This window comes from Cololabis saira, chromosome 1, assembly GCF_033807715.1.
Source record: "Cololabis saira isolate AMF1-May2022 chromosome 1, fColSai1.1, whole genome shotgun sequence".
Lineage (NCBI taxonomy): Eukaryota > Metazoa > Chordata > Actinopteri > Beloniformes > Belonidae > Cololabis > Cololabis saira.
In genome coordinates, this window is record NC_084587.1 from 49,969,535 (window position 1) to 49,994,973 (window position 25,439).

General features: G+C 43.2%; 2 protein-coding genes across 2 annotated transcripts in view; both read left to right on the top strand.

The window, feature by feature from the left end:
- Nucleotides 1–10,026: 10,026 nt before the first annotated feature.
- Nucleotides 10,027–25,439, top strand: part of vegfc (vascular endothelial growth factor c) — a 127,824-nt gene continuing 112,411 nt past the window's right edge. Inside the window, exon 1 of the mRNA XM_061733135.1 lies at nucleotides 10,027–10,435. Within this exon, the coding sequence (XP_061589119.1) occupies nucleotides 10,316–10,435 (120 nt within the window). The 5' untranslated portion in view covers nucleotides 10,027–10,315. The remainder of the gene's footprint in view (nucleotides 10,436–25,439) is intronic.
- LOC133453999 (uncharacterized) lies at nucleotides 16,780–18,958 on the top strand. The gene is made up of 2 exons (XM_061733133.1): nucleotides 16,780–17,386; nucleotides 18,143–18,958. Exons 1-2 carry the CDS (start codon nucleotides 16,817–16,819, stop codon nucleotides 18,623–18,625), a joined length of 1,053 nt encoding a protein of 350 aa, XP_061589117.1. The 5' UTR covers nucleotides 16,780–16,816; the 3' UTR covers nucleotides 18,626–18,958.

The following is a 25,439-nucleotide window of genomic DNA, read 5'->3' on the forward strand; positions in this document are numbered from 1 at the left end:
AGCAGGGCACTACACTTACATCAATACATAACACCCTGGACACCAGACTGGACTGGAGAACCAACACTGATGCTGTTTCAAAGAAAGGAAAGAGCAGACTTTACTTCTAAAGGAAGTTTAGGTCCTTCAAAATTTGCAAGATGTTATATATCTTCTGTAAGTCTGTGGTCTTATATGGGCTTATGTGGGCGTGCACAGGAACATTACGGCATTGTCACACTTTACGGCAGTGGGACGCTCTATTAGCAAGGCAACGAAGCAGAGAAAATTTACAAATCATTCACGTTTGCTGGAGATGAGGACCTTAAGGACTTTGATGTTGTGATAAGGAAGTGGGTTGATATTTTTTTTCTCACAAAGGAACATTATACAACAGAGAGCATGTTTTCACCAGCGTGTTTAGCAGATTCAGGTCATTTGGAGACATTGCCGTGTTCCATCAAAGCTACTCCAGAGGAGTACCTTCAGCAGTATTAATCTTTTGGGGGAACATTAAGTCTATGATACTTTAACTTATACCACGGTCTGTGTGAATACTTGATTCTGATTGGCGGGCAGGTGTAGGTTAAAAATGATAACCTACACCTAGAAAACAAGTTCGGTCAGATTGCCTGATAACTTTAATATCATTGCGCTGGATCAACTGCCAGGTGGTAACCACGGCAACGGAGATTCAGATAAGAAGAGCCGGTTACCGCAGGACTGTCAGGGTTTTGACATTTCCCCCAGTTTTCAGTTCTGTCCCTCCTGTTTCCCATCTGCCCTGATTGTCCGCACCTGTGTCTCGTTATCCTCTGTGTATATCTAGTCTTGTCTTTCCCCTGCTCCCTGCTGGTCCGTACTGTTTGCTCCCTCCATGTTCTCCTCATCAGTTTTTGTTGTTCATGTTCCTGGTCCTACTTTGATCCTGCTCAGCAGCGCTTTTGGTTTTGGTTTTTGTTCAATAAACCCAGTTTTTGGAACTCCTGCCTCCTCCTCAACAAACCTCCATCGGGATAAGAACGGTAAAGAGCAGAAGTAGGGCAAATCTTAATATTTATATCATATATGTAGCTTAATAAAACGATTTAGGAAACTATCTGTGGACTTTAATTCTTTGAAACAAATATATTTACTGTTTGTTACTGTAGCATAGCCTAGCGGAGCTGAGTGGACTAGAATATCTCCCGTTGCTAAGTCGTATCTCAGGTCCGTCCTAGTTACTGGAGAAGTCAACACTGTGTCTATTGCATAAGGATCTTATGGGACGGTAGTGATTGTTCCAGGTATTAGTCAGACCCTCAGGTGTTACCAAGGAAACTGAGTTATGGCTTGTTAAAAAACTTTGTAACTTACCGGTTTACAACGGCTGCAGACGAGAGATTAAATAGTCGCTCAGCCGCTCAGCTGTGGCTTGTTATAAAACTAATGATTTCAACTGAAAACACATTAAAGCATGAATAACTGATTTAATATTGATGTTTTTTTGGTAAGTGACCTTGGTATAAGCGGGATAATGCCCTTCCAGGTGGACATTATCAGAAATATATGCACTTTGCGAAGGCAAACCGGTTCACATATTATATATGAGATGAGATAGGGCCGGTGGTAGTAAAATGTCAGGGTTTGACAATTCCCCCCCAGTCTTTGAGTTTCTGTTTTGCCCCGCCTGTGTCCCATCTGCCCTGATTGTCTGCACCTGTGTCTCGTTGTGTCTAGTTATCCCCTGTGTATATCTGGTCTTGTCATCCCCTTGCTCCTTGTGGTTCCGTACTGTGCTTTCCCCCATGTTTCCGGCTTTTGCTCTAGTTTTTGATCCCTATTCCTGTTTGAGTTTTTTGATCCTGCCAAGCAGCGCTTTTGGTTTTTGGTTCTTGCCCTTTTTGTTAATTAATCCTTGTTTTTTGAGAACTCCTGCCTCTGGCCTCCCACTCTCTCTCCTGCATCTGGGTCCTCACCATACCAGCCTGACAGAAGGCCTGAAATAAAATAATGCTGTGATCCTTTGCACTCTTATCTAGAAATGTCCTGCTTCCTGTGTAGAGTTTGTGCGTTGTTTCTTTGGCAGGTTTTCTCTGTGTACTCGGAGAATTTTCTCCCACAGTCCAACAGCATGCATGACTTTTCAGGCTGATTGGCTGCTTGGTCATTCTTAATTGAGTCGACTTCAAATTCAATTTTATTTATATGGCGTCTATTACAACAGAAGTTGTCTCTAGGCCCTTTCCAGAGACCTAGAACATGACCCCCGAGCAATTATTATATAAACATAACATAAACAATGGCGGGTAAAAACTCCCCTCGTGAAAGAAAAACCTGAAGCCAAACAGTGGCAAGGAAAAAAATCATGTATCTTAACGAAACATTTCAAAAGAAACCAAACTAGCAAAACAAAATTTACCACTGAATGTAAAAACCAGCCACTTGGTTTTACCCTGCAGTTCCATCACTGACATCACCAGCACCATAAAAGACAGGGAATGCTGTATCAGTCTAGATTGATGAATTAGATCCACATCTAGAGAAATGAAGAGTCGAAAACAGCACCAACGGTTACTTATCAAACTGCTTTTGCCCGCAGTTGGCTGGTGCTACGTCCAATCAGAGCAACGAACAAGACGATGTATTCTGAGCTATGAAAACGAGTCAGTGGGATAGTATGCTGTGTAGAAGGGTTTGTATGGAGCTAGAACAGTCTCATAATTCACAAATGCACAGGACAAGTTTTACAAATGCACGGACCGATTTGCAAATACACACACCGTTTCACACGTGCACAGGACAAGTTTTACAAATGCACAGACCGATTTGCAAATACACACACCGTTTCACAAATGCACAGAACAATTCACACGTGCGTAGGACAAGATACACAAATGTATTTTTGATGCACACACAAATATAACCTGATTTACAAATGTTTTTTTGTCTGTGAGCTGTGCTGGATTTGTGTGTGAGTTTTGAGACTCCCCTGACGTGACTCGATGCACAAATAGGTTTTTTTTAACACGGAAGGATCTGCAACCAATCAGATTAAAGGGGCGGATACACCTGCTGTTTGAACTGCGTTAGCGCTGTTCACATAGAAAAGTGATTAATATTTCAAGTTGGTGCAGTAAAGATAAAAAACAGTTATAGGAGATAAAAAATAAATAAACAGGATGGAGAGGAGATCACTGCTGCTTTTCTTGTGATCCCGGTAAATAAAACAGGGCGATCAGAGATGGTTTGTGGGACTGTTCAACCAGAGCCATCGGGACTGGAGAGCTCTTAGTCCTGCCGGTGCAGCAACTGATGATGAGAAACAGCGGAGAGAAACAGAGCAAATCCACTTTGTCACAACATAGTTTTTTCTTCTTCTTTCTTGAAAGCACTGAACATATCAGGATCAGAGGTTCTTCTGATGACTGGTTTAAGCCATATTTATGTGGTATATTCCTGTTTTTACAAAGAGATAATATGTCCTTTACGGATACATTGATCAGCCATAATATTATGACCACTGACAGCCTATACAAACAGAGTTCATCTTCTTGCAGTGCTGTGCTGTGGTGGGAAAACATGCATAGTCATTCAATTCAGTATTATTGTCTCACTTGCCAAACTACCTCAAATGTCTTTCACATCAAGTATGCCTCCCAACATGGCAACATAATTCCCCTAGAGTAGCTGTCTCTCCCAGTCATCAATTGTCCCTCTTCCCCTCAATAGAGGGAATGTGCATGACGTCACAGATGCGACTTCACAGCAGGTTACACCCACTAAGTGGCAGAAAGACTGAGTGGCAGCGTAAACTTTCAGTTTGAGAGACTCGAAAACATCTAAAATGGGAAAGAACTGTTGTGCGATCGACTGTACTCATAGATTTAGCAAGAAATCGGAGCTATCGTTTTACAGACTGCTGAAAAATAAGTTTAAGAGAGACAAATGGATCGCTGCAATTCACAGAAACAACTGGATTCCAGGCACCGAAACGTGGATTTGCGGTTCCCATTTTGTATTGGGTAATGTTGGATTTTTGGGTAGCTAACGTTAAATGGTCAAATCATAAAATTCGGTGTCCTCATCACTTTAATTTCGCCAACAAATCCTGCCTTGAAGTAGGACCAAGCGTCAAGACTTTTGTATGCCTTCAAGCTTTGTGTATTTCCCCGGCGTAGAAATTAAGTACATATGAATATCAGGAAACTCGATTTGTGGCCAAATATTAATGTCCAGGGACCACTGGTTCTTGGGGTAACTGTACGGGTCACTGTCAAGTCCAACTGCCTTTAATTTAAGCCCATAATCGGCTGTTATCCCGTCTTCTCCACTAGTTGCAGCCGTTTTTGCCACTCAGTGTGAGTAAGGGGGCGTGGTCCAGTGGGGAAGTGACGTCAATGCTTACCCTCTATATGACCCACCAATTTTTGTCCTGGCCCACCCAAAAAAATATTTCTGCCTACGCCGCTGTTGTAGACTCTTATTTTGTAGGCAGGCGCCCTTGGTTTTCCTGGAATTGTGCGCCTTTATGCTGACGATTAAAGCCCCAGATATACTTGCAGTTCAGAACGCATACGCATCATGGCTGCCACACGTATCTTGCATTCATTTGACGCGTCAACGTGCACGTTCTCAAAAAGACACTGAACGTGTACGTGACCTGCAGTTCTCGCACTGCCCACGAGTGGCGCTGGTCCCGGTCAGATACAACAGCTGATTCAACCGTCTAACATACCATCTCTGATGGCGCTGGTGCCGTTTCCTTTGCCGAGATTGCAACCAAAGCAATGTTATAATCATCCAATGTTGTCATGTTAACTTGTTCGTTGTTCTAATCTGCTACTGCTACTACCTCTCATTAATCGGTTGTTATCCCGTCTTTTCCACAGTTTCCTCACTAGTTGCAGCCATTTTTTCCACTCAGTGTGAGTAAGGGGGCATGGTCCAGTGGGAAAGTGACGTCAATGTATACCCTCTATAAATCATTTCAGAAGTGTTCAAAGAACACAACAGAGTTTGAGGTATTAAAATGTCCAAACTGGTCTCCCAACTGAAATCAGGTCTGATTGGAACTGAGATCCCACGGCAGTACCAGACACTCCAGGACACTGAGATGTTCTTTGTCCAGACCAGGGCTGGCCAGAGCTCTGTCGGGAGCACAAGGTGAACCTGCTCAATATTAAGCCGGTGGTCAACGCTACAGCTGGCAGTGTACCAGAGACTCCTGAGGGTATCAACAGAGCTCAGGACTTGCCACCATCATAAGGAAACCAACATTGCAGCCACGGAGCAGGTGGTTCATAGTGATAATGACTAAGCATGGATGTGATTCTAGATGGGTTTGTATGTTACTTCAACATTAAACATATTAAAACACAGCAGCTACATGGCCAAAATGGCGCCACAGCCGCCAGCAGCTGCCATTAAATGAACACTGGTTACCTTTTACACTCCACTGTCAGGCTTAAATCATTTCATCACCCTGAGGGATGTTCCCTTTTACAACATCTAACATCAACATCTGACGGCATTTTCATATGCTGTTTCCAATTTACTCAAATATTAATTAAAAAAAAAAAATATATATTATTTAAAACAAAATCCATTCATCAAAAACCTTCAACCGCAATTAGTTCGCCCCAGACTATTCATCCCATGGCCTCTCTTGGAGTTTTTAAATAGTGAGGAAGCATTTACCGAAACACCCGGGAGACACAGAAATGATACATTTTGCCAGTCAAACAGAAGTCTGTTGTTACATGCAGCAGATTCTTTGTCGTTGCTGTCAATACATTGTTTAATGTATTGACAATGTATTGACAGCAATGGATGATAGTACTACATTAAAACAATTAAGTTACTGAGTCAAATCCTTGTCCAAAACAATTTTAGAAGCAGACAGGTTGTGTTCAGAGTACTTTGAGGCCTTGTAGATGAGGTACATAATGGACTACACAGGCTGTACCAGTGCTGTAACAACATACTGAGACATTTGAGGTGTGATCCATTATTTAGCCCTGTTTTAAATTGACAGATCAGCCAGTGTTTCACTGCTACCAGCAGCCTCTGAGCCCCACACACACTGCAAGAACAGAATGTGAGGTGGGTACTGAGGTTAGCCATTCTGGCAAAGGCAGCTGGATCTGATGGAGTCCGGAGCAAAGTGCTCCCGGCATGTGCTGACAAGTTTACTTTGGGGACATAGCGGAACGCCGAAATATTAGAATTTTCAAGTGCTGCACCATTCATTTACATAGGGTGGCTTGTTTTACAGCATGAAATCATAACAACATGTACAATTTGAGTTGTCACTCAGATTTATTATTTTTATTGTTAGAAGCAGGAGGAAAATCTCCAAGAAGAAATCAAAGCCGTGGCACTGAGTTGTATGTTAAACGTCCAACATTTCCAAACCCAACTGAGCCCTGAACGAGAAATGCATTTCACACTTGGCAGCTTGTGTTAGCTTGATGTCTTATCTGACAATATCCTCTTTACCTGTTTTTTAAGGACACATACTGATCTATTCAGTTTGTGCTTAGAATTATCCAAATATTTATACACATTAGGTGTGCCTTTGTAATAAGTTGTATCTCTAATTATTACTGCTGCAAGAGTCTAATATCTGACGTTTGACTTTGGATTTGGAACTTTTAATCGTATTTTTTTTAACCTTTCTGCGTTTTCTTCTTTATAGCTGCTTGTGACTTTACAATGTTCCAGTTTCAGGGAAAGTTGGTGAATCTGACTTACACAATCATCACCATTTTTCAACATATCACATGGAAACATTTGTTTTCACAAATTGTGTGCTGTAACAAAATATTTCAGAATCATTCAGGGATATGCTTTGGGTATATTTGAGAATGCCCTGAGGTGACAACACTTATGGTCTGCTGCTATTACATATGTTGACAAACTGCCCCTGAGGACCTGGATATGACCATTGACCAGTGATTGGTCTGGCACTAGCTTTCATTTTCTCTCTTTCTTTGTTGCTTTATTTCATTTAAAATAAAAATCCAAATCAGTAAATGTTCTCACAGTTTTATCAAGAAATTCCTTCCCATGTTGGTGCTCTGACTGACAGCTTCACCACAAAGACAGAAGAACTTGCATTTCACTTCGAGAAAAAATTTGAGAATACTTCTCTTCACAAAAATGTGACAGAAGGTCCAAATCTTTTAAGATTCTTGGGAGTCGTGTCCAAGGACCTCTCCTGGCCAAGCAACACCACTACAACCGTCAAGAGACCACAATTAAGGCTTCACTTCCTGAAAGTGCTCACCCACACACAGGGGAATCTGCTGGTGGCCTTTTACCGCCAAGTCTGATCAAGGGTGTACCTTCGCTAAATGTGGTTTACAGGCTACCATGCTCTAGACCAGTAAAGCATTGCAAAGATTTATCGAAACACCTGTCTGCTACTCTCTATAGTGGATAAGATCATTGAATACCCCACACATGCACTTATAGACTGAGGAGCTGCTTTCCATGGCCATTAGCACACTAAACCAAACCAAATGGAGCACTCACTCATTTTTGCTGCAAACCACTATTTCAAAATAATTTAGCCGCATTGAAATTTCTAGCATGATTGTTTAATAATAATACATTATCTTGCTGTGTTTTAATACTGCATCTGCATCAAAGGGATATGCAGCTTCCATTCAGCTGTATGAAGAGGGCTTTTTGTTCTTTAAATTATTTGGATTGTTACGCAAGTTTTACAGTATTTTTAATAAACTTGGCATCTCACTTTTCCTGTTGTCGAACATCAAACCCTTTCAGGCACGCTGAAATGTCACCTGAGCATTTTCAATGACATCCTCGGTCAGATCTCTCCGTTGTGACCTGTAATTTGGTAGCAACAGAAAGACAAAGGTCATTATGTGACTATGTAGTCTATTTTGAATCATTCAACGTTTCTGAAGGTTCTGTAATCTGGTGGCATTTTTTAATATTTATATTTAACTTTTAGACTTTTTTATTTTACCCTTTTTTGTCCTGCTTGAGGTTTGAGTTACATTTTTTTCTGGCCATAATATGATACTTGAAATAGCTTGAATATGCTATGTTGGTTTGACTAACATGGCAACATTTCTGCCTAATTTATTGCATAAGACCAAACTTTTAAGACCAAAACATATGTTTGTGACTACTCGTGTTGCAATTTATATGACAGCAGACAAGAATGAAAACATCAATCACTCTTGAGAGCCTTTATGCTTTCCCATGCAGGCGCTTGTAGACTCTTATTTTGAAGGCAGGCACGCTCCGTTTTCTGAAGGTTCTGCAATCTGGTGGCATTTTTTAATATTTATATTTAACTTTTAGACTTTTTTATTTCACCTTTTTTTGTCCTGCTTGAGGTTTGAGTGAATTTTTTTCTGGCTGATATGATATATGATACTTGAAATAGCTTGAATATGCTATGTTGGTTTGACCATGATGGTAACATTTCTGCCTAATTTATTGCATAAGACCAAACTTTTAAGAACAAAACATATGTTTACGACTTCATGTGTTGCAATTTATATGACAGCAGACAAGAATGAAAACATCAATCACTCTTGGAAGCCTTTCTGCTCTCCCATGCAGGCGCTTGTAGACCAGGAGCGTAGCCAGTAATGGGCCTGGGTGGCACTGGCCACCCACATTACTCACTAGCCCTCCCAGCCAACTTTGATCAAAATACATGTTTCACATAAACATATTCTAAAAAATTACATGAGAAAAGGTATAAATAGGCTATAAACATGATTTGTTGTTGACTTGTGTTCAGCCTTTATTTTTTTTCTTCTGAATAAAACTGAACTTTTGAAACAAGTTGTAGGGAGCCTCGGGACATAATCAATTGCTCTGGTTCCGACAGATTGAGCTGCCTGTAGTCAGCAAGCTAGCTGGCGTTGCAGCCGACTTTATCGCCACAACAATGGCTAAACAGAGCTCATTGATTAGTTATTTAAAAAAAAAAAAACTTGAAGAAAACACGCCACTGCCAGTGCTGGGGACTGAGTCCCACATTACATGCGCGATTCCTCTCTGATGTAAGCTATGTCATGCAACATGTTAACACCTCTGCTATTTGGGTTTATGTTTAGTTGCCTAAACATTTGGAATATTCTGTTAACATGGTAATTAATCATTCGGGATATCTCGATCAAACCATCGACGTGCGGAGAACGTCATAACGCAATTCCCGTAATTTCCGCTTCTTCTTCCTGTATCCAAATTCAAAACAAATGTTGCTTCGCGCAACTTTTCGCTCACCTTCTTTTAAATCTCGCTATCCCTGTACTTTCTACCATCTACAAATGACAAAATGTTCATATCCTTCATTACATTTATGAAGTGATTAGTCTCCTCACTCCAAAAGTGTGGCGTGGTCTTGCGTTTCTCCGTGTTTATAAGAACTTCCTGGACTCAAAAGACCAGGATTCCTGCGCAGAAAACAAATTCATGTTCCGTTTGATGGGGATATTCCGTTTGGCGTTTACATGACCAAATATTCGGGTTTTAAAAGCAGTAACCCAGGGGTCATATTTGGGTTTTTAAAAACCCGAATATGAGCAAATTCAGGTTATTCAAAGGGGTTATTGGTGTTTACATGGCCGTGCAAATTCGGGTTATTGCCAATATTTGGGTTTTATAAGGGTTATTGATGCATGGAAACGCAGTGTTTGTTAAACTTTTAATAGATGGTGTTATAAAATAAAAATGCACTCAAAAAAAGGACTTTCCAAAAGCCAAACCTACGTACTACGCGAGCGACGTTGCAGTTGGTGGTGCACGCGAACGGACTAGGCTCTTATTTTGAAGGCAGGCGCACTTGGTTTTCCTGGAATTGTGCGCCTTTATGCTGACGATTAACGCCGGCGGCCGCCGCTGACCCCTCGGTGTGTGTGTTTCCATGTGAGCGCGTTTTCATCCGCAGCGGGGTCACACACGCTGCAGGCGCTGTACGGGGACGCGGGCAGGGAAAGGGACAGGGACACAGGGACACAGGGAGGGATATAGAGGGGTAGACACGCACACACACACGCACACACACACACGCACTTTCATCCGCAGCGGGGTCACTCACTCTGCAGGCGCTGCACGGGCACACACACACACACACACACACACACACACACACACACACACACACACACACACACACACACACACACACACACACACACACACACACACACACACACACACACACACACACACGCAGAGGGGGAGCGAATGAGAGCGCGCTTCCAGAGGCAGCAGGATAGGACGGCGCAAGCACCGGGGAGGGTTTTTTAAAATTCCCCTCTTCATGGTTCTCGGATCATAAACTCTCGAGGACTTTCATATAAACATGCACCTACTGGGAATATCTCTTTTACTGGCATATCTGCTCTACTTCAACCGCGCCAGCGACCTCCGCCACAGCCACCACCATGACTACGCGCTGGAGCCGGTGGAGACGGACGAGCCGGTGAGTGTGGAGCGGTGAAGCCTTAATTATGGTTCCGCGTTAAATCGACGCAGAACCTACGTAGCCTACGCCGTAGGCTCTGCGTTGGTGTAACGCGGAACCATAAATCAGTCTTGAGCGCAGAGCGCACGGTGCTCCAGGGGGCCACCTGATCCGGCCGGGCAGGGGTCCACCCGGGGCCACCCGGGGCCACCACACTCCATAATGTGCTCCTGATTTATTTCACTGGAATTTCCAGTTCTGGCGGGTTTAAACACGTTTGGTGTTAAAGTTTTTACTGCTGAATATTCGATATTTGTGAGTAATAAGTTTACTTTTGATAACGTTTGAAAGAACAAACCAAGGAGGACTATGAGATTATTGATTCCCGACATTTTGTTTCTAGTAAAGATTTGTTTCTATTTTGTTCTGTTCTTCTTAGGAATTATTTGTTTTTCTATTGGCATCACTTCAGTCTTTCACAACACCAAGGAGAGCATTGGTATGTGGATTTAAACAGACCAGTGAGTCAATGAGAGCCTTTTTCTTTTCCTTTAAAAGAGTATTAATGACAAATTTTTCTCAGTTCATAAAGAGGAAAGTTGATTTATCCACGCTACAACATATGCTACTGATATAAGGTTTTGAAAATAGTTTATAGACCTTGATAAGCCTGGTCTTGACACTTTAGTATCTTAACAACTTTTCATCATTGTGGGGTCTTAAATAAAGATAATGTCTTCATTTGATTAAATAGCACTTCCATTCATAGTCCTGCAGGTTTTTCAGTTCAGCAACATCACTCCGCATCCTGTCACGTGTCATCGATAAACATAATTCATGACATTTATCGTAGCAGACGGGCAGAAAAAGTTAGATTTCACTGCCTGTCTTCACGTTTTACCACTCCAGACCTGCCAGGTGACCACACAAATACCGGATGTGCACAAATAGCTGAATATACATAAAATAAAATGGGATTTCTTGCTTGTGTTGTTCTCTCAGATATAAGTTGCTTTGGATAAAAGCTTCTGCTAAATGACAGTAGTAGCAAAAAAGTTTTGTTTGAAATGCACAATAGTAGAGTTTCATATACTTGGTACTTTCATAAACTCCCTAAAAAGTTCCTTCCACCCTGTCGCCTCTCCCATTCACTGTTTTCTTCATTAGTCTATTTCTGTTCGCATCCATATTGGTGTGTGTTATTCCTTTTATGGGGCGGGGGAACCCACAACCAGCTTCCCTGGCTGCAGCCGTCCTGGTTTGTTATGCTGGTGTTGTTTCAGGAGGATCTTACGTTTTGGCTCCTTCTTTAAAATAATAGCGCACTAAAAATGCAACAACTTTTTATTAACTGCTAACAGTTCATATATCAAGTGTATAATTAGTTGGAGTGTTGCACCACGGCAACACGTTTCTCTTTAAGATCATGCGAGAACAATGGACTGAAGTGAATTAATCAAGAAACGGGATGAGAGGAAGGGAAAGTGGGAGAGAGGCCAGGGCACATTGGCTGGGTGGGCTGTGGGGGGCACGGATTAGGAAGGGCTACTTTCAAATTAGCCAGAGAAAAGAGCGAATGGAGACAGGTGTCACAGGGGTCAAGTGTGTGTGTGTGTGTGTGTGTGTGTGTGTGTGTGTGTGTGTGTGTGTGTGTGTGTGTGTGTGTGTGTGTGTGTGTGTGTGTGTGTGGGTGTTTGGCTTCCATAGGAGCAGAGGAGAGCGCACACAGATGAGTGCTAAGCGGTAGCACGCTGCTATTTGATCACAGTGGAGTCTTAATTGGGATGATGAGTTTCACTCTCATCCTTTAAACCTCTCACGGTTATTCTGAGAAATGTCCTTAAGGTGGAAAACTCACGTAACCAAACATCAGGCATCCGAGGATTAAAACGCCAATGCTTGTTCAATTCAATTCAATTCAATTCCATTTTATTTATATAGTGTCTATTACAACAGAAATTGTCTCTAGTATCTTTCCAGAGACCCAGAACATAAACCCCCGAGCAATTATTACATAAACACTGGCAAGTAAAAACTCCCCTAGTGGGAGAAAAGGGGATCCATATTTGGGTGTTGCATTTTCGGATGGTATTGATGAGGTTTGAATCCTACAAGTTACTGGTTTATTGGGTTTTGTTGAAAAAAAGTTTCTATTCAGGGCAGCAGTTCAGACTTTTTATGGCTGATTACATACAGCACCGGAAATGACACATTTCCAGCATTGCATGCTGCTGTTATTGTTGATAACACATAGTTAGGATGTTATGTAGTGCTGACTGTCACTCTTTCATGTCTGAGGACTGAAGTCATTGAAGACTTTTATTTTAAAAAAAACAAAAACCTCCACAGTCCTTACACAATGGAATTTCTTCATAGGTTTTGGTCAGCAATGTTGCAGAAGTGAAAATCATCGTAACCACATGAACCTGTGTGGGCCCCCCCCTCCCATGCAGATTTTAAGGTTCTTTTACTAGTTTTTAAGTGTCTTAATGGTCTTGGGCCTTCTTATTTGTCTGCACTACTTTTACCCTATCGACCCTCGCGGACCCTGAGGTCCTCCGGCCTTTTAACCATACCAAGAGTCAGAACCAGGACACACGGGGAGGTTAATTCAGTTATTATGGTCCCCGATTGTGGAACAGCCTCCCGGAGAACCTCAGGAGAACCTCAGGAGAACCTCAGGAACCTCAGGAGAACCTCAGGAGAACCTCAGGAGAACCTCAGGGGAACCTCAGGGGAACCTCAGGAACCTCAGGAGAACCTCAGGGGAACCTCAGGAGAACCTCAGGAGAACCTCAGGAGAACCTCAGGAACCTCAGGAGAACCTCAGGAACCTCAGGAACCTCAGGAGAACCTCAGGAACCTCAGGGGAACCTCAGGAACCTCAGGAGAACCTCAGGGGAACCTCAGGAGAACCTCAGGAGAACCTCAGGAGAACCTCAGGAACCTCAGGAGAACCTCAGGAACCTCAGGAGAACCTCAGGAACCTCAGGAACCTCAGGAGAACCTCAGGAACCTCAGGAACCTCAGGAGAACCTCAGGAACCTCAGGAGAACCTCGGGAACCTCAGGAGAACCTCAGGAGAACCTCAGGAACCTCAGGAGAACCTCAGGAACCTCAGGAACCTCAGGAGAACCTCAGGAACCTCAGGAACCTCAGGAGAACCTCAGGAACCTCAGGAGAACCTCAGGAACCTCAGGGGAACCTCGGGAGAACCTCAGGAGAACCTCAGGAACCTCAGGGGAACCTCAGGAGAACCTCAGGAACCTCAGGAGAACCTCAGGAACCTCAGGAGAACCTCAGGAGAACCTCAGGAGAACCTCAAGAGAACCCCAGGAGAACCTCAGGAACCTCAGGAGAACCTCAGGAGAACCTCAGGAACCTCAGGAGAACCTCAGGAGAACCTCAGGAGAACCTCAGGAACCTCAGGAGAACCTCAGGAACCTCAGGAGAACCTCAGGAGAACCTCAAGAGAACCTCAGGAGAACCTCAGGAACCTCAGGAGAACCTCAGGAGAACCTCAGGAACCTCAGGAGAACCTCAGGAACCTCAGGAGAACCTCAGGAGAACCTCAGGAGAACCTCAGGAGAACCTCAGGGCCGCAGAGACTGTTGATGTTTTTAAAAAGAGGCTCAAGACCCATCTCTTTAATCAGGCTTTTAACTGACTCATTTAACTCTTTTAAATTTCTTATGCTCACCCTTATTTTTATTGGATCTTACTACTGTTTTATATTAATCTTTAGTTTATTCTGTTTTATCATATTTTATTTTCAATGTTATTTCTAAATGTTTTAGTCATTATTTATGGTCTATTTTATACCTTTTACTGTCTTATTCTTTTAGTTTTTAATGTCTCGCTTTCTAGACATACTTTTAGGATTTTACGTTATGTTATACTTTTTTAAACTCCTTTAGTGTATCTTATCCTACTTTCTTGTAGCTTTTATCTCCAGTGTTTCCTCATGGGGAGCCTCCATGCTGGGAGTGACTCTGGCCTGCAGGGGGTCGTCCTGGGGGTGGTTCTGGCCTGGATGGTTGTGGAGCTCTGCACCACGGCTTCACCGCTGTGGTGTGGACTCCTCTATCCGTCCGGGCCGGGATGGTCTCTGTGGAGCCCCCCCTTGTAGCTGCGGGTTATGAGACCTCCTGGCGTGGACAGCTCCCTGTTACCGTTTCCTCACCTGGATCCTCTGTGCCTAGCCATGTCTGCACCGTGTGTCTGCGTGTGTGTCTGTGTGTGTAACTTGGGTGAATTGTGATGTGCTTGTATCTGTCTGTGTGTGTGCGGGGACGGTGGAGGGGGGCAGGGCATTAATACGTTTTATGTTTATTTGTTTTATGTAAAGCACTTTGTGTTGCATTTTATGTATGAAAGGTGCTTTATAAATAAAGTTTGATTTGATTTATTTTACCTAATGATGAATCATGGTTCCCGAGACGATGCTGGCTGAAGCCTGTAGTGTTTAAGAATTTCTATGATATTTGTCATATTTGCTGACAATGGTCACGATGGTCCGCTCATCTTTGCCCCCCAGAGACTCACCCTTTCATGGATATTGCTGTTTTCAAGCAAACTATGTTAGCTGTCTAGAATTTAAATGAAAATGGAAGACAATGACTTGCCGTTCATTTTATTTTTCTTCTAGAATAACTATAAATGCATCACATTAAATGTAGAAGTTCAGATATCATATTTTTCCACATTTAAACAAAATGAGGACATGGGAATATTTAGCTCAGTGATGCATGTTATAATACTTCAGAATGTAGTTTGGCTCTTGCTGTCACAAAGACCAGCAGGATTGGACCCAAATGCACAGAGAGGCGAGCAGTTTGAAGGTGATTCGACATGTGGTAAGGTGCAGATCCAATAAGGAATAGTGAAGAACTGTCTGTGTTCGGTGGTCTGAGACTACGTTTACATGCAGTCAAAATTCGGGTTAAGGTCAATATTCCGGTTACTGAAACATTGGGAATAATCTGTTTCCATGCGTGAGCAAACAGGGTTATCCCTGTTTACATGGTGACTAATCATTTGGGATATCTGGATCAAACCAGCGACGCACGGAGAACGTCATGACACAATTCCCCTCATTTCCGGTAGAAGTTGCCTTCTTCCAGCGGTTCTTAATCTGGTCTGACATTTGTACAAATCCTGCTTTGCGCAACTTTTCGCTCACCTTTTTGTACATCTGGCTATCCCGGTACTTTCTACCGTCTACAAATGCAGAAATGTTCATATCCTTCATTACATTTATGAAGTGATTAGTCTCCTCCTGGTCTTGTGTTTCTCCGTGTTTATAAGAACTTCCTGGACTCAAAAGACCAGGATTCCTTGCGAAAAGAACATGCGCAGAAAACAAATTCCTGTTCCTTTTGATGGGGATATTCCGTTTGGCGTTTACATGACTGAATATTCGGGTTAGAAAAGGAGTAACCCAGGGGTCATATTGGGGTTTTTAAAAACCGGAATATGAGCAAATTGGGGTTATTCAAAGGGGTTATTGGTGTTTACATGGCCGTGCAAAACCGGGTTATCGCTAATATTCTGGTTAGAAAAGGGTTATTGACTGCATGTAAACGTAGTCTGAGACAGGAAGATAAAAACAAGGCAATAACACTACCATGGAAAAAAGAAAAAAGGTTCCTGAGGTTTACCGTTTGCCTTCGTGTTACCTGACTGGCAACAAACAACAACCTGAGACGAGTAATGAGGAGGACAGGTATTCAGAATTGTAATGGAGGACCCAAGAACTTCATCCCCCTGTATTACATTTAATCATGATTGGTTAATCATTAAATCTAATATGGACATTTGAATCAAGGTGAAAACCACCTTGATCACATCCTTCACACAGATGTGAAGGACCTGTTGTTGCCAGTACAGAGAGTTCAAAAAGGACAAAGAGAGTTGCGATGCAGATCAGTTTCCAGTTGTTTCCAAAGCTGGTTTACTCAATGACGCATAACAGGCAGTAGTGGGAAGTATGCCATAAACTTCCTCTCCAACAGAACATATTTTATGTGTGAAGAAGCTTGTGAAGTCATCACGGCTGAGAGGAGAGCGCATGGCTCAACAGAGGTTTTGGCGCATATGTGAACCCTCAAAATAAACCTGGACCCTCCTGATGTGAACTGTTCTGTCCTAGTTTGCTTAACCTGAGGCCCCGTTTACACGTAGCCGGGTATTTACAAAAACGGATATTTTCCCCTCTCCGTTTTCAAAAATATCCTCGTTTACACGGACCCGCATTCGAAAACGCTGTTAAGGTGCTATGAGCAGCCAAACCTGCAGGGGGCAGTGTGACGAGAAGCGTAAAGTCCTGCTAGCCAATCAGAATCCTGGAAAAAAACATAAACAACTGACACGTTTAGACCACTTCCAGTTACTTCCAAGATGGCGCGAGAGTCTTACGTTTGGACCGACAGAGAGGTGGAATTACTTTTAAATGTTACGTTAGACTATAAAACTAGTAAGATACAAGAAGGTGTTGACTGGGAGTCGTGTCAACCTAAGTATGGGGATATACTGGCTCTGTTTTTAGAACAGTACCCAACGGAGACCTCTGAGGATTTTCCTCATCGGAAGGAGGACGTTAGTCGGACCTCGCTAACGACAAAACTGAAGGCAGTTAGAGGAAAATACCGGAAAGCAGTTGACACTGGGCGTAAGAGTGGACACGGTAGAGTAGTACTCCTGTACTTTGAACTCTGCGAGCAGGTGTGGGGTGGTTCACCGGCCACTACAACGTTGTCGTCCGGTGTTGAAAGTACGGACCTGGACGAATCATTCACACCATCGACTTCCTCGGGCTTGTCGAGCTTGTCGGCGCAGGATGTCGGGTCAGAAACTGAAGCAGAACGTGGTGAAAGTGTGGCCCCCAGAGAACGTGACGAAAGTGTGGCCCCCAGAGAACGTGACGAAAGTGTGGCCCCCAGAGTGAAGGAGAGGAGAGACCTGCTTCATGTATGTATATATTTGTTACATTTATGTTCATGAACATAGAATTGAGTTTTGTGTGTCTGCTGAACTGTGTATGATTTGTTTGTACAGTTATACTATTCTACAGGACTGTCTCAGAAAATTTGAATATTCTGGTGCCTTTGTCATTCATGTGATGTGTACATAATTCACCTGCATAGAGATGTTAGTCACAGCATTACCATGCAGCGTTTATTCAGGTTATAATATACAATATTGTGATAAAGTTCTTTATTTTCTGTAATGCAATTTAAAAAAAACAAAAATGTCATACATTCTGGATTAATTACAAATCAACTGAAATATTGCAAGCCTTTTATTATTTTAATATTGCTGATTATGGTTTACAGTTTAAGATTAAGATTCCCAGAATATTCTAATTTTTTGAGAAAGGATATTTGAGTTTTATTAAGCTGTAAGCCATGATCAGCAATATTAAAATAATAAAAGGCTTGCAATATTTCAGTTGATTTGCAAATGAATCCAGAATGTATGACATTTTTGTTTTTGTAATCGCATTACAGAACATCACAATATTTAAATTTTCTGAGACAGTCCTGTATATTCCAATAATTTGTTGAGATGTTTAGTCTTAAGGACTTGTTCATAGTTTGATTATGCTGAGGGAAATGTAGACCATCAATTATTGTATTATGTTATCAAATTAGATTGTATAGGATGGGTTTACTTCTGCAAATTACCATGTTTTAATATATTTTGTTTTTGGTCTACTTTGTAAAGGCAAAACTGAAGGGACACCGACATGAAAGGCTGAAGAGAAGACTGCCAGCTGAGGTCCAGTCACAGAATGCTGTTGAAGAGGACCAAAGCATCAAGAGGAGGCTGGTCGAGATTCTGGAAACCTCTGAAAAACAGGCGTCTGAGAACTTCAACAGATTAACCGATACTCTTGATAGGCTTACTGCTTCAATTGGTGATGGCTTTGCTCTCCTGCAGCGGGTTGTGAATACACCCCCACCAGTGCCACATTACAGCATGCCATTCGAGGGAAGAGGTCCTTATGGACAGATGTATGCACACACACCACTACGCCCATATCCCCCAAATTTAAATTCAGCACTTCACACATTCCCACACAACTCAACGGCCGGCAATAGAACACGGAATGCTGTACCACTTAGCACCATCAACCCAACCCAACAGACACCTGATGAAGGAATGCAGCAGTTTTCATATACCCGGTCTCTTTTTGAGGACGATTGATGACCTCCTTTTGTGAGTCATGGCCGTTCCTGCACTGCGTTATTCTTGAAGCCTCTTGAAAAGTTTAATTGGATGATGCTTTTATTTAATCATCCAAATGTGTATTATAGAGGCAGCTTATTTGCACTATGTTTGTCTGACATTTTTTTTTGTGACTCTTTACAGTGTCAGGTCTTTTTGTTGAACAGCAGTACAACTGCGTTATTCTTGAAGCCTCTTGAAAAGTTTAATTGGATGATGCTTTTATTTAATCATCCAAATGTGTATTATAGAGGCAGCTTATTTGCACTATGTTTGTCTGACATTTTTTTTTGTGACTCTTTACAGTGTCAGATCTGTTCAGAAATAAAAAGTCTGAAAACTAATTCAGGTGTGTGTCTGTGTGATTAATCGCCATAAGAGTAAAACCGAGTCAGATCAACAAAGCTTTCCCACATAACAATTTGGAATATCTCTATGTGAACAATGGCATTCAACTAAACCAAACATTTAGACTTGGCAGTCTCTATTCAAGTGACTTATTGTAAACAACTTTAAATGTAAAAAAAAAGCCAAAAAATGTAAACTTAAAATGTTTTAATTACTAAAGGTGCACACAGACATTTTAAACATTTTTGTTAACACAATTGCCCTAACATTAATTTCTTATTAGAAATAATTTTAAGCAACAACACTGGTTCTCTCTCTCAAACACAGTGGAGAAAAGTGTCCCTTTTATGGATCCAGGAATTGCGTGAGGATTCTCCTGACCCTCTTCCCTTCTGCTGTCAAGCTGTCTCTGACGGCTAGTTCTGAATCCGGTTGGTTGTCCCTGTCGTACTGAACTGCCTCAGTAACACTGTTGTCGTCTATCCTGTCCTTTGAAGCTTCACAATAATTATGCAGCACAAAGCAAGCATAAATGACAAAGGGAAGGTCATTCAGATTAATGTCCATCGCCCTTCTCAGGACTCCGAACCGTGCTTTTAGTCTCCCAAATGCACACTCAATCACCATTCGTGCTCGGCACAAACTTAGTCCAAAGTACTGTTCCTGGGCAGTGTGTCCCCCATTTGCATATTCTTTCATGAGATATGGGAGCAGTGGGTATGCAGGATCGCCGAGTAGATAAACTGGTATGGCCTCTTCGTCATCAACAAGGTACCTTGGACAGGGTGGGATTTTTCCATTTTTCAGGCAGGTGTTCAGTGAGGAGTTGGCAAAAACACGGGCGTCATGCACACTCCCGGGCCATTTCACTACCACGTCCAGAAAAGAATACTTGTAATCCGAGGTGGCTTGGATATTCAAAGTAAACCTCCCTTTTCTGTTCAGGTAGTCAGTGGGATTATCTGATGGTTGCTTGATCTCCACATGAGTCCCATCCACAGCACCCAGGCACTGAGGGAGACCGTGAGCCTGTTCAAATCCCTGCACAAGTTGCTGGACAGCAGATTCTGTTGTGGGCAGTTTCATGTATTTAGGACCCAAGTGCACAGTTATTGCTTTACACACCTGTCTGACGATTATTGAAACGGCAGATCTAGATAGACCAAATGCGTTTGCCGTCTTGCGCAGTCTACCCTCGTCAGCTAAATAGTACAGTGTGCAGGCTACTTTTTTCATTACACTGACCGGGGACCGCATCACAGTTGTCTGCCCTTCTATGTGGGGGCGCAGTAACTCCGACAGGGACAGTAGCGATGACCGTGACATCCTGAAGTTCTCACGCCATTCCTCCGGGACAACAACTTCGTTTTCAAAGTTTTCCCACCAGCGAGCGGTCCGCCCTGGTCGGATCCAAAAACGACGCCGACGCCGTTGGCACGCAACCCTCTGCCTGCCAACGGAATGAAGTTGATGTAAGATCGTTGATACAATTGCAGACCTCCGAGCAGTCCTTCTCCTCTGCTCGTTGACAAAATACTGCAGTTGTGAATGCAAACGCAAACAGGCAAAAAGTGTTTGCAAAAGCGTTAAAACCAGTAATGCTTTAACAGCTTCCATCGCTCGCGGTCATGGAGCTATTATATAACGGTCCAGTCCGGTCGCGGTGGCCAAACAAATTGTAAACACCGGTCGCACTCATGACGCTGCTGGTGATGACGCTGCTGGTGACGTTTCTGTCGCATAATGTGACGTAAATCTCCGTTTTCCTCCGTTTCCCTCTGTTTAGACGCAAACGGCAAAACGGAGTTTTTGAAAATCTCCACTTTGGCCGGAGTTTTCAGAAATGATCGTTTTTGGTGACTTGGACCTCCGTTTCCGTGTAAACGAACGGCCAAAACGCATGAAAACGCCTCCGTTTTTGTAAATACCCGGCTACGTGTAAACGGGGCCTGAGTGTTGTGAACATGAAACATTCCAGGGCCACTTCGTCTTTTTTGAATTTGCTTAATTGAGTTCCTGGTCCTGAGGGTTGCCACAGACGGAACATGTGATGTTACTCTTGGAAATGGCAGCGTTGCTGGAAATATGGAAAGTGGCCCGTATCGAACAGCAGTACAACACACAGATTTTTACTACGTTTCATCATACGTTGGAAAGGACTTTTTTGTGAGTATGAAGATGACTTGAGGCCTCATCAGATCTGAAAGAGACCCGGAACAGGACAGGGTCCATTTTCACCACTGAGCACCTTTCCTGTCCGTTCTGTTCTTGTTTCAGATTAAAAGGTTTGAGATCCCCCCACTTATAAAAAATAACCATATGTGAAAACTCCCTTCAGCAGTTCTCGTTTTGCATATTTTAGACTTTTCAGACGGACCTTCTTCCAATTAGTGAAATGTCACTTCCTTTTCAGCTTCCTCTAAATCTGCTTTAAAGTCCAAAGCTATGGATTAAACAACGCAGCCAGCCAAGTCGACTGCCTGGTGACCTTCTCTTTCAGAGGGGCAGTCGACTTGAGCTGGAGCAAAGTCCCGGCAGCTTCCCTACACTGCACTGGCATATGGTACCTCAGAGAACAAGTGTTATTGTTTATTCTAGAGTCCCACAAAGGAACTTTTGCAAGTTTGATCTCTGAGGGTCCCCCTATAGGCAAAGACACTCTGTTGCTTTTGCAACATTGTTCAAGATTTGCTGCTGTTCTGTCTCATCCATGGTCCCTCATTATCTCTTCTTTCATTACTTTCTAGAGTCTCTTAGTCAGTCCTGCCAAAATATCCACTGTAACTCAGTGAGCTGGTTTCATAATTTTTTAAGGGTCACATAGAGCCATAAATTGATGTGCAGCTGTTGCACAAGACGACCGGGACAGAGGCCAAAGTTACTTTGGTAGTTTTTGCTGAAAGTGAGGATGGAGGATTGTGAGTGCTTGATGACACTTACTAAAAGAGGATAGCTTTAACTTGGGTGACATCCAGTAACTGTAACTGCTGTTGGTGTCTGAGGGTGCTTTCAGACCTGTGGCCTGTTTTTTTTGTTCCGATTCAGGGGCTAAATCGATACAGTTGTTTCGTTTTTCGTTTGTGGCATTTGTGTTCACAAGGTCTGCAGCGGTTCAAAGCTGTTAACAAATGCCATGCGTGAACCAACTGTTCTCTCATTGGTCAGAAATGAACGCGGAAGGAGTTTCCTCTTCCGTACCCCGGGAAAAACAAAGACAACATAACAGTTATGAGTGAGTTGTGTTGCTGTGTGGATTATGTTCTCACTGCAAACAAACCGCTCCAGGTCTGGAATCGAGCCGAGACCACCTCTCCTAGGAGATCTCGGCTCGCTTGTTTTGTCCCGCATCCGAGTGCGATTGCTGTGTTCACATGTACCAAACCAACCGATCTTTAGGGGGAAACGCTCCCTGTTTCGGAACAACTGCTCCAAAAGGGACAGGTGTGACAGCACCCTTAAATGCCACATCCAATTCTCAGAGCTTGTTTCCTTGTCAAAAAAAAATTGAAAATAAAGATGGGTCAGCTGGTGGGGAACCATGGGTTAAAGTTTAGAGCTTCTCCTCCTGACCATCCTGGCTGTTTGGGATCCATTAGCTGTGGGGCTTTTGAGAACCTCATGTGCAAAACAAAACCGTTTAATGTCCGTGCCATCACAACCGGACGAGGTAGAGATCAAGTTAAACATTTTACAAAAAGGCAAGCAAGGATGAGGGATACAGAGAGAGCGGCAGAGCCAGTACCAAGCTATTGAACTTCAGAGTCACTGTTAGAAGTACCTTAAGATTTGAGAGAAAAAAAGGTGATATAAAATGTAACAAATGTGTTGCATAATGTTGAATTGTGAAGAGGTTCAAATCCCCAGAGTGGTTTAGTTTGGTTCGTTGCATGTGACATGTTTTTAATTGGTTTTTCTTTGGGTGTTTGGGCAGTTTGGTGCGTCAAGTCATTCACATCATACATTTGTCCATTGCTTAAATTCTCAGCTACTGATCACATGAAATGTGATGTGCTCTTCAGAGGATATCTAACAACTATCATCTGGAACCGAAGAACTCTCGTTGAAGAACTTTTGTCTCAGAGCAAAATGTCAGACTTGCAGCAGAAACAGTTCTTCCTGGTGTACTATTTATTTTAAAATGAATTGGTGTTATTCTGGGTGTCTGTCCATAATCCTGATTAATTACATTAGTTTAAATCCAAAAATAACAGCATGAATTTAGGCCTGGAGGAACCTAAGCTCTGGAACAATTACTAAGGTTGTTGATGGTCAAGCCTAAATCTTCCCTGACTGTTTTGACGTTCTACATATGGCTTCTTTCAGAGAAAACCCCCCCCAGTCAGCCTTTCCAATGATCCCTGCAGTCATTTGTCTTGATAATTCTTCTAATGGTTTTTTATTTTTTTGGTAATCTCTCTTCCACGTTTATATTTGCTTCACAGTTTTCCTTTGGACTTGTAAGATCTGGACATTTTTTTGTTTCATAGCTTGGGATTTTTTCTTAGAGTAAGCCGTATCAAACTACTGATCCCACACCAAATGGTATATGGAAATATCATTGCTGCTGCGTAATATTACTTTAATACAATGACCCTTTCCTGGAGTAAGACTTTCTTGGTGCAGTGCTGCAGGGTGTGGACCAGATCTTTGGATATACTGTGCCTCGGGAACAGTGCGGGAGTCTTAGCTCCTGTGCTGTTTCCATGCACCTTTGCGATGTGATGTGGTTTTTTGTGTATCAACGATCACAATGTTTGAACAGGGCTTATGTAGGATTTATAATTACGCTCACTTCAAGTATTACTTTTAATTACTTCACTGTTGAAGGGGGTATTTTACAGTTTAGCATGCTTGGCTATACAATGGGGGTTCAAAATCAGATCATTTGATCTCTCATGGCCAGCACACGATTTTGCTGAGTTATGGTTAGACAGGGTTAAGTGAGTAATCTGAGGTTGCTTTCCGGATACTTTTCCAAGCACGCCTGGTACTCTTAAAATGTTCTGTTGTTCTAATTGAATCACACGTTAAATGTCTGTGAGTAACTGCTAGTGTAGGATTATAGGAAGGGGGAACATGAGGGGTTCAGTGTCGGACATTGATTTGATAAGTGTTGCTCACTGATGTTGCATAATCAGGGGAGGGGGGTGGGGGAAAAGGCTCCTCCAAGTGCCACTATTTATGCACAACAGATCCATGGTGGGATTAACAGTTCAGGAAAAGTAGAATCCTTTAATATTTTATCATTTAATGTCAGAGGTTTAAATACTCCACAAAGACATTCAAAATTGCTAGATTATTTACGCAGGAAAACAATTGACATCGCAACGTTGCAGGAAACACATCTTAAACTTCAAGACACCCCTAGAATGCAAAATCGCATTATAAATCAGTGGTGGCCTCTTCGGGTTCAGACAGGAAGGGACGATTAGCATACAGTTGTACATCCATTCACGGCAAAAAAGTCGCTTCTGTTACCATTTATACTCCATATACGCCAGGCAGGGGGGGCTGCCTGGCGCTGCCGGACCCCCCCGGGGAGTGGGGAATGGTGAGAGAATGATTTTGGGCCTCCATCAGCAGGACAAAAAAAAAAAATTATTATTCCATCCATTATCTATACCCACTTTATCCTGTGACAGGGTCACGGGGGTCTGCTGGAGCCTATCCCAGCTATTTTCAGGCAAGAGGCAGGAGTTACACCCTGGACAGGTCACCAGTCCATCACAGGGCCACATATACAGACAAACAACCAGACACACTCACCCTACGGGCAATTTAGAATCATCAACTAACCTAATATGCATGTTTTTGGACTGTGGGAGGAAGCCGGAGTACCCGGAGAGAACCCACGCAAGCACGGAGAGAACATACAAACTCCACACAGAAAGACCCCTGCCAGGCCTGGGAGTCGAACCAGGGACGTTCTGGCTGTGAGGCAACAGGGCTAACCATCAAGCCACCCTGCTGCCCCCTAAATTATTATTATTATTATACTATTATTAATAAATTATTTCTATCGGGATAATAGGAAATGAATGGATGAATGGGTATGCCTGGGTCTGGGGCCCTCCGTTGTCGGGCCCGCGTGGGTGTCTCCTTGTTGGGGGGTTCCCTCTCTCCGAGCCTGTCTCTGGTCCCCCCTCCTGCCTATGCAGCTGGGCGCTCCTTAGGCTCTGGGGGGCCGTTTTCGTGGGGGCAGGTGAACCTGCCTGCGTCGGTGGTCGGGGCGGCTCTGTCTCTCCGGGAAGGCTGGCCTCTCGCCGGGTGGAGGTCGTTGGCCTGGGGGGTGAGGGCCTCCTGGCCGCATGTCCGGCCCATGCCGGGTGGCTGGTGCTCGGCTGGGTCCTGGTCCATCACTGTGGGTTTTCCTGGCTGCACCCTCCGCCCGGGGCTTCCCTCTGTCGCCGCTGGGAGGTGGGTTTCCTCCCGCCCTCTTCTGGCC